The 12,633-nt window shown below is 27.5% G+C and overlaps 1 protein-coding gene across 2 annotated transcripts; it reads right to left on the reverse strand.

The window, feature by feature from the left end:
• Nucleotides 1–398: 398 nt before the first annotated feature.
• LOC112601428 (neuroglian) lies at nucleotides 399–12,405 on the reverse strand. Of its 2 annotated transcripts, XM_025349064.1 has the most exons (23): nucleotides 12,216–12,405; nucleotides 10,562–10,674; nucleotides 8,999–9,128; nucleotides 8,795–8,910; nucleotides 8,533–8,726; nucleotides 8,324–8,463; nucleotides 8,085–8,246; nucleotides 7,823–8,013; nucleotides 7,460–7,735; nucleotides 7,212–7,389; nucleotides 5,709–5,800; nucleotides 5,338–5,618; nucleotides 4,901–5,269; nucleotides 4,600–4,834; nucleotides 4,422–4,540; nucleotides 4,163–4,349; nucleotides 3,738–4,005; nucleotides 3,498–3,668; nucleotides 3,244–3,410; nucleotides 2,130–2,337; nucleotides 1,974–2,062; nucleotides 1,414–1,509; nucleotides 1,243–1,335 (listed from the first exon to the last, which is right to left on the reverse strand). In XM_025349064.1, the coding sequence occupies exons 2-22, from the start codon at nucleotides 10,635–10,637 to the stop codon at nucleotides 1,418–1,420; spliced, it is 3,741 nt and encodes a 1,246-aa protein (XP_025204849.1). In that variant the 5' UTR covers nucleotides 10,638–10,674; nucleotides 12,216–12,405; the 3' UTR covers nucleotides 1,243–1,335; nucleotides 1,414–1,417. The 2 variants fall into 2 exon arrangements, with proteins under 2 accessions (XP_025204848.1, XP_025204849.1); XM_025349063.1 differs by lacking the exon at nucleotides 1,414–1,509 and having other exon boundaries at nucleotides 399–1,335.
• Between the last annotated feature and the right edge of the window lie 228 nt (nucleotides 12,406–12,633).

Here is a 12,633-nt window from a genome sequence, read left to right on the forward strand (position 1 = left end):
TTATTGGCTACAAACTAAAAACCGGGTGCATTATTTTATTTAAAATGTGATATACTAAAATATTAAGTGTCGTTGAATATATTTCTATAAGGCAAAATAGGCATGTTACATTACAATATTTGTTTTTGAATAAAGGTAAAAATGTTTTACATTGGTTTATAGTAATTTATAGTAATATATATTAACGAACTTAACTAAGATCTAGGTATATGGAATGCATGCGTTACATAAATATGTAAAAAAAAAAAAAAAAATGGTAATACAAATATAATAACAAGGATTATTCTATAAAGGGCAGTGTAAGGTGGTGGTGAAAATTTGATCAAAAATATTTTATTATATATAGTTCATATTAAAAATTGGATTGACATTTAAAAAAATAAAATAAATGCTTTCTTTTAATATAAATATTGTCATGAAACATAGGTCATTTTTATAGATAAATGTGATGTAAAATCATAGTTTGGCTTTACTTTAAATTTGATGTTGAGATCAAAAAAAGAAAAAGAAAATTGCCATTGTTCATGAATAATACTGATTACAAAATAATAATACATACTAAACAGTAAACATATAAAATTATTAGAGGTCTATATATAACATAACAAATATTTAAAAAGGTGTTAAATGAAGCGCAGGCCTAGCGTGCATTTTAAAATTAATATTAAATTAACAGATTTAATCACAACAATAACCAAACCATCCTAAGAATGACTGTGGCACAAAATAAAAAGTTGTAATGCTTTTAATTGGTATGGTATGAATACAAAATTCTGATATTAATTTAAATATATTTATAATACCAATTGTTTTAATATATTAAAAATAATACTACTTCTTTTTCAATTGAAATTAAATAGTTAAGTTAGTTAGTATTCCTAATGTAACTATTTCATTTTTTTTTTTTTATCATGAACTTAAAAATGTTTTTATCACAGACGAGGAATTCTAATTTGAAATTAATAGACACGTTACAAAAATACAACCATTAGTTACAATATAAGACAACAATAGTCTGTATCTTTACAATTAAATCATTTTTAAGCGTTATTGGTCAAATAATAAATAGTAATAGTGTAATACTGATGTAAAAAGCTTTAGTTTTAGGGCGGGAAGGATTTCCAAAAATGCATAAAAATATTTTATATACTATATAGGTAAATGAGTAAACGCCAAAAATATTTCTCAAGAATTATACATAAGTGGCAGCAGAGGACGAACCGGTGACAGCTTGAAGAGGAGATTGTGATTGTGGTTGAGGTTGAGATTGCTGTTGCCGATTTTTTCTAGCAGTGCCATATTGACCAATAAAAGATCCGTCCTCGGTAAACTGAGCTGTATAGATTTTAAAGATTAATATAAATAATAACATTACAAGAAATAATAAATTTACTTTTTTGTTAATGTACTCACACATTTAGACAAGTGTAGCGAAACCGGCCGAAGTGGTTTCGCCCTGTCTTTTTTTACCATATAAGCCAATGAAAGAGCCATCTTCATTCATTCCTTCTACAAGTGTAATGGAAGAGAAAACAAAACAATAACTAACATGCAAGGAATTGAAAAATGGACTAAATTTAATACAAAAATGTGTGCAACATAATAAAAATAATAAATTTACTTGATTTAATTAAAAAAAAATGTTTGTGAAAACTTAAATCTCATTTGGCAATGTATACCAGGAATGCACTAGTTTTTGTAATATAAAATAATTTATAAAACATATTTACTTTTTAATGAGCTATCAAGATTTATTTTCTACTATCGAGATTTTATCTGATGATACAACATGCACATAGAACAACATATTTTACACAAACTTTGAACTGTGTTTACTACATGAAAATGAAAAGTTTGTACTTTAAAGTGCTATTGTCAAATGGTATAGCAATGAGATAATAAACGGTGTAGTAAGGGGCGTTTTTAAACAAAATATAATTAAATTGATGCAAAAAGACTAGAAAAATATATACCTGTGTCTCCTTCTCCATATTCTGCCATTGAATCTGTATCACTTTCTGGAGACTGTTTTTCACTTCCTAATCTTTTGGTACCACCAAGTCTAATAATAATAAAAAAAAAGTGAAAATATGACTGTTTTTTTTTATATATAACATTTATATACTTACGGTTGCGAATATTCATGAAAATGAGGTTCATCAGGATAATCATGTCGACCACGAGCAGCTTCTGATTCATGCACTACATATTTTCCTCCTCTATTACGTTTTATTATACAAACAATAATTAACAAGATAATGAGGAATAATAAAGCTAACAGCATAGCAATAAACCATCCTGATGTAGCCATATTTTCACTTCTTCGAATTATTGGATCTAAATAATTAAAAATAAATTAATATTTTATACATATGAAGTGTGGCCAAATTTATAAAAAAATAGTGAGTAAAGAATTTACCTATATATAAATTATTATTTATAACAATCTGTACATATAAACGAGACAGTCCTAAGTGACTGATTCATAATCAACACAGAGCCAAACCTAATAGAATTATCAATTTGATATTTTGAAGGTAGATTAAAATCATAATTTCAATGTGCATTAAGAAAGAATTGTTCAACATTTTTTATTTTAAGAGGTGAAGTTGATAAAAAAACAAAATTTTACGATAAATTGAATACCTGTATAAGTTAATGAGTAAGCACTTAAAAACTGTGAACCTCTAGCCTAAGGGCAGGGTCTGGGAGATCAGCTAACCCACAATTATTTTTCTCAGTAAAATGTAGCTCTTCAAAATTACGAACATACTATAATTTTATTAGAAAAAAAATGTACAATAATCAATATTAATAATTTTTAAAATTTACGCAGGCTCAAGAATGTTCCTATAAAAGTATAATTATAATGAATGAATTAGTATAGAAATAGTATATAATATATATATATATATATATATATATTATGGATTATAATGTATAGAAGTGAAGACTGAGAATATTGAAATATAAATATGGAATACTAAATCGTACTTTAACTCATCAATTTAAATAATTTACCTGAATAGAAAAACACAATACGCTTATAAAGAAGTTTTATAGTAAAATTGTTGTCATCAATATTTATTTTTTCCTATACACCCATCAAAATTTTGAAGGTAAATTCGCAACAGATAACCTGCTGGTATTACATAAATAAAAAACTTTTCTAATCAATTACTATTATACATAAAATTAAAAATTATAAGTCAAGGAATAGATTTTTTAGCATTATAAATGTACCTGAGCTTGATGCTTCAATTTCAGCAATATCTGATTCTTTCATAGTATCACCGTCTACAGCAACGACAACAAATTCATACAATTCTCCTGGTTTCAAACCTTTGACATCAATAAAATTCATGTCAAGTTCAGGTTTAGTTTGTTCGTATAAGTTGGCACCTTTAAGTCTATAAAAATTATATTATAAATTAATCAAAAATTCTTAGATTTATAAGGTTTAAATAATGGCAACTCTTAAAAAATTGTAATTTTACTTGTATTTTACAAAAAAGTGAGATCCTGGGTTTCCATCAAGTTTAGGTGTCCATAAAATACGAACTGTATCAAAAACATTATTAGAATCTTTATGGATATAATTAAACTCTGGCTTATCCAATTCAGTTCCTTCAGGTAAAGGAGATTTTGTTTGTTGTTCAATGAAAAATCTATTAAAGAATAATATTGCATTATTATCTCAATCCTAAAAACTTAAAATACATAAGATCTTTACGTACGGTTCGCCAACACCAGCATTAGTAGTTGCTTTAATGTAGATTCGATAATTAGTTGATGGTTTGAGTGAAGCTAATTTAGCAGTAGTCTGTTTAGGATCAGTAATAGCAGGACGTTGTGACTTTTCTCCAACGCCTTCTTGAGTCATAGCTTCATAAGAAATCTCGTAGCCTGTTAATACTCCATTTGCTTCTTCTGGTGGTTGCCAACTCAACAAAATTGCAGAAGAACCCCATTGTTCAGCTTCAACTCCATGAACAGGTCCTGGAACTAAAAATAATATTTTTTCATTATTTTAATCTTATTAATTAATTTGTAATCTGTCATATTTATGAGTAATTTGATGTATAAGAAAAATTATGTATTCCCTCAAATATTGAATTTTTTTTAACTAAATACAGTTTAAGACTCAACAAGATTTATTTACCTCCTTCGGGAGTATTAAAAGTTATTGCTTGACTAGGTGGTCCATTAAAACGACTGTTGTGTGCAAGTATACGCACATAGTGTTTAGCATTAGGTAAAAATTTCTTGATTTCCACTTTTGTCATATCTGAACTAACTTGTTCTTCAATCATATTGTTTTCTCCGTCTCTTTCAGTCCAAAATTGAATCTATATCAATAATTAATAAAAATAACTCAATTACATGATAAAGGTAATAAAATAATTTTTAAATAAATTTACCTTATAGCCTTTAAAATTTCCTTTAACAGACTCTGGCGAAACAGGTTCCCAACTTAATATTGCACTTCTACTTCCAGTAACATTCAAAACAGTTAAATTTTGAGGAGTCTCGACAGGAACTATAAAAATCAGTAATTATAATAAAAATAATAATAGTTAACAATTATTTTTAATTTACCATCTTCGCCAGAATATCCAATGACTTCATTTTGCGGTACATTAGATTCACCCTTTTCATTGGATGCAACTACTTTTACTTTATACCGTTGGTATGTCGGTTGATTATCTATCTTTAATTCTTTTATAGTATAGTCTGTTATTTCATCTGAATTCCACACTTGACCAGGTATGTCTTGTTTCCAATAAACTCTATATCTTAGGCCCGGAGCATTATGTTCAATTTTTGGCATTGGCTAAAGAATTGTTTATTTTATTTTTAATTTTGTTGAATAATTTCTTTAAATTAAAAAATCACTTACTGTCCAGGTAATGACAAGGTTAGATGGTGATGTACCCGCGGCTTCAACATTTTCTGGATTTTTATAAGGTACATCAGGTTGTGTGGTACAAACACTTGAATGTAAAGATGGGTTTGATCTACCAATTTTGTTTACGGCAATTACTCGAAATGTAAAATTTGCCCATGGTGTCATTGGTACAATGAATGTTTGACCAGATGCAGGTACATTATCTGATGCAACTGACCATGTATCAGGAGCAAAACTAGTATTGTATTCAATAGTGTAACGCAAGATTGGTGCACGATTGTCTCCTTTAGGTTGCCATTTTACTGCAGCATCTTTTTTATTACAAGTAATTCCCAATAATTGTGGTGGATTAGGCTTATCCTAAAATTATATATAAAAACAATCTATAGACAAAGTTTATGATAACATATATAAAAACAAGTCTTTACTTGAACAATAAGCATAGCACTAGCTGTTGCTTGATCCAATTCAGTTCTAGCTAAACACGTATACATTCCAGAATCCAATTCAATAGTTTTAGTAATAGTCATAGAATAATCATTAGTTTTGACAAAACGAGGTTCAGAGTCAAAATTTATAGGTTCGTCTTTAGCTAACCAGTCAATGTTAAGATGCAGAGATTGATCAGCAGTTGCTGTACAATGAAATGTGGCAACTGATCCAGCAACTACCTCATAGTCTTCTGGTTCAGCAGTAATTTGAGTATGTTCTACAGACAAAAAGTTATTGTTTAAATTATAGAAATTATAGTAGGTTTTATATATAAATGGCTTAATAAATAAATTTAAAAATTACACACCTTTAACAGTAAGTGTTCCAGATGCATTGGCTGTTCCATAGTTATTGGTAGCAATACAAGTATAATTTCCAGCATCAGTAAAACCCACTTCACTAAAATAAATTAAATTTTATCCATTATTATAACACTATATCAAGAGATTAATAAACATGTTAATATTATGAATTAGAACAGTAGTTGCCAAACGATGGTCCACAGAAATTTGAACATAATTTGTAATATTATTTTATGAACCTTCCAACCAGCTCATTCATATCATTATATATTTACAATAACAATATTAAAAATATTAAGTGAAAAAGTATTGTAATATGTTGCTGAATAGATTCAATTTGGTAAATGGTAAATAAGAATTAACATATTGTAATAACACATTATTATCACATATAATGAAAAAAATAAGACTTTTTATACAGTAACTATAAATATTTTATTGCCGAATGGCTAAATAGATAAGATTATCTATACAAGCGTCAATATCAATTTTGATGAAATAGGTAATCCTCAAAAATGTTCGAAGATATTGGAATATTAAGTGCTGGTCAACTTTTGTTTATGTTGTTATAATATTGAATAGTTAACGTGCATGGTTTTTAATTGTATTTTATTGTATTATATATATATTTCATAATGAGTGAAAAAAAGTAAAATAATAAATAAAAATGATAATTACAACAACATACAACAACAGTAATAACTAGAGAGCAGATCTTTAGGTTTTTACATATTTTTATTGGCTTCATGCAGCTTTACAATAATGAAAAATGTGGACAATTTATCCATCAAAGAATTTGTAAAAAAATGTATTTTACTTATTTTAGAATACATACTATAATTGTTCACAAAAATTATATATATTGTTAATTTCTCGATTTATGATTTTTTCCAGCAACAATTTTTGGTAGGAAAAAAAATAATTTGATACAAGAATGATAAAAATATTTTACTTGCTACCAATGGAATGGTGCATAAGTTATTAATTTTTTTTATTGAACTATTTTGAAAAAAAAAAAATTATAATATCTCCATATTAACAAGTTTAAGGAATATTTAGAGAATATTAGCATCTATTTAAAGCTTTTAAGAACCTAAAAATTTGCTCTTTAATAATAGATATGAGGAATCTTATGAGTCCCCCAGTCTTCTTCAGATGTCATTTGGCAAAACATTCAAACTGAAGGAAGAATAGAAATATTCAAAATAGTAGGAAATATAATTTGAACTACTTGAGATTTGGATTTTTTCAAGAACTCAATAGTGATCTTCTAATTATAAAAAGGTTACTACAATAAATGTGTTAAATAAAAAATAAATATCATTATTCAAATCATCTTAAAACTAAATCGAAAAATTCCTCATAAAGCTTAGAATGTAAAAAAAAATACTGTTAATTTATAGAACAATTGTCAAACATTGTTAATAAATTTCAATTTAATGATCATAAAAATAAATCAAAATCTTATTAATAATTAAATCCTTAATTTTGAATTTAATGAAACCAACCTTATTTGTAAATCACCATTATCCAGTGTTGAATAACGGCCACCTGTTAATTCTATATTGTTTCTTGTCCACTTTACTTGTGGTTTTGGTACTCCAAAATTTTTACATCCAATAGTAATAGCACGACCATCAACAGTTTCTACTTTATGAGGGGGTTCAGTGATTTCAGGTGCCAATGCTAATTTACAACAATTAGTAGATGTATAAAACAGTTTTAATTGTTCTGAAATAGTTTGATAATAACATACCCAATACATTAATATAAACATCTTTGTATACGTATCCAATACTGTTAGTTGCATTACAACCATAATTTCCAGTATCATTTTTAGTTAAAGGTGTAATTGTTATAGAATTAGAAGTAACAGAACGTCTGGGATTGGGTGATGCTTCACTTAATGGTCGACCATTATGAATCCATTTAATTGTAGGTTCTGGATTACCACTTGCTTCACATTTAATAACTGCAGTTTCTCCTTCAGCTCCTTCGACAATTTGAGGAACCACGGTAAAATATGGCACAGCTGTTAATTAATTTTTGATAAAATAATTTGTTGAAATAAATATATTTAATTTAATATAACTATTAACTAATTTAAAAATTATTGTACCCATAACATCTAGCTCAATGTTATATGATTGAGGTGATCCCACACCATTGCTAACTTCACAAGTATATTTTCCCTTATCTTCAAGTTGAACTTTCCGAATTAGTAAACTTTTGCCATAATTCGCTTGGCTTACTCTTTCATTGGATTGTATAGGTCTGCCATCTTTAAGCCAAACAGTTTCTGGCAAAGGACTGCAAGTATAAATTTAAAAAAATAAGTATTAATTAAAATATTATAAATATATAGTTTTAATATCACTTACGTTCCACCATAAATACAAAACAGTTCAACTTTTTTACCCAACAACGCAACTTCTTTTCTTCTAGTTACATATTGTTGAGTAGGGGGATACTTATTTTGTATAGATGTTTCAGAAGTTTGAATAACATTCAAATTTACAGGGTTTCCTAATTTATACTCGCTCCTAATAATTATCATAAGTAAGGTTACGTTAATTAGTTTTTTAATACATTATGTTTTGTACTATAAAAATATACATACATTGTCAATGATTCAGCATAACAAAAATATGTAGAGCCATCACTAGTATCATGCCTAGTTACATTTGAAAACCAGAGATTACCTTCTGGATCTAATGTCATTCTGGTGTTGTTAACTGTTGTTAACCCACCTGCTTTATTCTAAAAGGAATTTATTATTATTCAATATATATCTGCTTTATATACATTAATTATTTTTTAAGTATTTACTCTTATAAGCCAATAAACATTTGGCTTAGGCCATCCAGTTGGAGGATGACATTCAAGTTTAAATGGATCTCCTTCTTGAGCTTCAACATAGAGTTTTGGTTCATCTTTAAATGAATTTAATTCAGCCTTCACAACCATCACAGATTTAGAAGTAGCTGTACCCCAAGGATTTTCCGCAAAACATTGATATTGTCCTGTGAAACAAAAATGTAGTTTGATTAATTAAAATTTATAACCAATAATTACATAAAAACAAACATACCAAGATCTTCATCTCTGGGTTCGGTAACAGTTAATGAACCGCGGCCAGGTTGTTGAGCTATCCTGTCATCATATGCTTGCCAATCAAAATTCTTACCATTTTTCATCCATCGATACCTATCATAAAAATTATCAATGTTTAATTCTATAAAATCAAATTATACATAATTTAAATATTAAATATATATTTTATAATTTAAAATACTTTGGAGCAGGTTCTCCTTCTGCTTCACAATCAATTACAAATGGTCTAACATTTTGATTTTGAACGGTGGCTACTTGAAATAGTAATTCATCTGTAGTTGGTTCTTTGACAATTCTTGGTGGAGATTGAACTAGAATCATTTAAAAATAAGAATAATAGAAGTTAATAACATATAAAAATCATTTATTAGTAATCTGTCAAACTATTCATATATTTGAATTCTGATTTTTTAAATTTTTTGGAATGAGAAAAACTATTGTCTTTTATTAAAAAGTTTCTTTAATATAATACATTTTTTACTATAATATGGTCATTATTATTTTTTCTATTTTAAACTTTACTAATATTTATTGACTTTTTTTATATATATACATAAAAAAAAAAAAAAAATGATTAATGTAACAACTCAAAACAGTGAAATTATTAAACACTACAAGGAAGATCTTTATATAAGATTAATACATTACTGTAATCAAATGTATTATTTTTATTTTAGTTTAAGGTTGAAATAAAATTACAAATAAAAACAATGAAAATAAATCAAATGCCTTATAACGATTATTAATCTACATTATGTGTTTTGTAATGATATGCTCACATATCATTGTTTATTACATATACATAAAATTCAATTAAATAAATTAATGGTCAAGTTGTCGCACGCAGATTATACCCTACAAACATCCTTTTGCCACTGATGAAAGAAAACAACTTATATTATATAATCACAAAGGAATTGACACATGAGTTGTGACAATATCTCGAAAAGCATGTGAACCAATTTCGTTAGCCAGCGGAGGCGGGCCATGGTACAATGAAGCTCTCTGTCGTATAGAAAAAAGACTATTTCTTCGAAAAAACGCTGAGTCCTTTTTATGATGGCATGGCCTGCGACTCTGGCTGGCTCGACCAGGTCGTCTTCTCCCGGCAGTGCACGAGCACCAGCCAAGCCACGAGTCCATGAGCACCGACAAAAATTACAAGTGCGGGCGCACCAGACAAGCGAGCAGGAGCTTTTTCCCAAAACCACCATACGACATACACACAAGACTCTGCGAGCGACAACTGGACTTCTTTCTTTTTCTAATTCAAATCAGTGTTGTTTTTCTTATTTAAACATAAGTTTTCCTTAAATCGTATCGTAACTTGTGTCACCTTATACCTTTCTCCGAGGAACGTATTATAAGTATTCACTGCGGCGAATCAGGTAAGGTGCATGTCTAAAATACCAATTGTTAGTACAGGTTATGTTACTATCTAATTTGTGTAACGGTGTATTTGATCACATTCTTGAATCACGATCTCGAGAACCCTCCAAAGAACGGGAGGAAGGTAATAACACGAGAACAAGTATACTCAATATTTATTAATACCGGACTTACATACAAGGCTCGTGTCCCTTGTGTCAGTCCGGCCACATCATACTTATAAATTTCATCGCACCATTTAATATTTTTATATTTATACATTAGCTTCACCTTTTTAGTGTTATTACAGTTTGTTATGTATTTGATAAAATTATAATCATACTTTTATTTTATAAAAATTAATGTAGGTACTTACTTATAGATGAAGTTGTTACAAGAAATAAAAATAACAATTCAGCTGAGTACAGTAAATGTTTGGAAATTCTGTACATTTTGATGTTCTTAGGCTCCAAATATATTGATTAATAGCTAAAAAAAAATCATATAAGCTGTTATAAATTTTATTTTTATTAAATATAACCCATACAATGAAAAATAAAGGTTTAGAAAATTAGCTATAATTATAGTATATCACAATTTCTTTATTTGTAAAACTTATTTATATGATTACAAATTATTAATAAAGGTTACTTAATTGGATAATAATTTAAATTATTTCATGTTATTTATGATAGTAATTGTTTTTGTTTTTTATAAATAGAAAAATGGATGAACTAATTAAACACTTCTTATCTTAAATTAGTATGAACTAAAAAAACTATTTATAGAGATATAAAAAACCATGACTCATTATGACTCATAAGTACTGTACATTTTCTAGATTCTAAAACTGAAGTAAAGAAAGTATGTGAACTAAAGAAAACTGGCAAACAAAAGACATTTTTTTTAGATTATTTTAAAATAGATATTTATAAATACTTGTACAGGTAACACTTATACAAAATAATTCAATACAATTTTAAAGATAATAAAGATCTTACAAAGTTTTAGTTATACCTTAAAGACAAATGGTTAATAATTTGTGTCTGCTATAGGTGACAAGTGTATTAAAGGTATTTTTGCTAACTAAGAATTTTATTTAAAAATTGTAAGTTTGTTATTAGTAAAATTCAACTTGTATAAAATAGCAAAGAAAATAATTATAATATATAAATAAAAGAAAAATTAGATACATGCCAAACATTTATTATATTTAAATTGCATACATTAAAAAGTTTAAGAATTTGATATTACAAATATTGAAAGTGGTATCTAATTTAAAGTTTAATTAAATGCTATTAATGCTCACATATAAACAGCAATTAATGTTTTTACAAATTTTTATATTAATATTACAAATATTTAAATATAATTTGTAATGAAATAAGAACATAACTAGATTCATATCAACTAAAACTGTTACACTGTTTATATTTTCAAGTTTTATGTCTATGTGGCAGTAAATAATTTAAACATTACCTTATTTAGTATTATATAGCAATATGAAAATAAAAGTCAAAATAAAGAAAATTGTTATTAGCAGCAAAACAAATCTGATAAAAAAAACAGTCTAATGCAGTAACAGAACAACCAACACCATTATCCTAATAGGTCAATAGGACCTCAGTCATACATTGGCATTTATCTTTTATAACTTACGAGCACAATTTAACAGTCAATTACAGTTGAAGGATACATACTTTATAGTTTATAATATCCAGTATCTCATAAATATTATGAATGAGTGACCCCTACCCCCATGACATTTTAAATCAATGTAACAATAGGTAGGTATGTGTAGATAGAGAACGGTTGGTTGGGGAAAAATATTAATGTTAAGCTCGAACGGTGGTGCTCTGATCACGTACTCTATTATAGTAACTACTACGTTGTATTAAAGGTTGCGTGTGAATAAAAACGGATAGCGTGTGTGAAAAAAAAAAATCAATTTCGTAGGTAATCAACTGTTGACGCCTAGGTAAAAAACCCGATAAATGTATGATACACAACGATTTTGATTTTACACTTACCTATTTTAATATTATTGAACTGAACACGAATAAAAAGTTAAACATAATTAGGTTTCAACGGCATTTAAACTCGGTACAACGTAAATTTAAATTAAAAATTACATAATAAAAATATAAGAAGCGACAATAATAATAAATACAAATAAATCAAACTACACCTTTCGGCCGACTGATGCTGCTGTCACTGCTGTAGTTGCAGTTACACCCACAAATAAACAAAACACAAAAATTCCATGGAATAATACATGAACACACCATGGAACATACGTATTGAGGTTAGGTATATATTATAATCCAACGAATAATTTTATTTTAAAAAAAAAAACTGTCTTACCACAACGACCGCGGCGGACGACGATAGCGGGCCAATAATCTACACTAGAGCGCGCTGTCGTTATCGAAAAACGTGTTTAGAAGC

The sequence above is a fragment of the Melanaphis sacchari genome, unplaced genomic scaffold (assembly GCF_002803265.2).
Source record: "Melanaphis sacchari strain LSU unplaced genomic scaffold, SCAv2.0 Contig78_pilon_pilon, whole genome shotgun sequence".
Taxonomy (NCBI): Eukaryota; Metazoa; Arthropoda; class Insecta; order Hemiptera; family Aphididae; genus Melanaphis; species Melanaphis sacchari.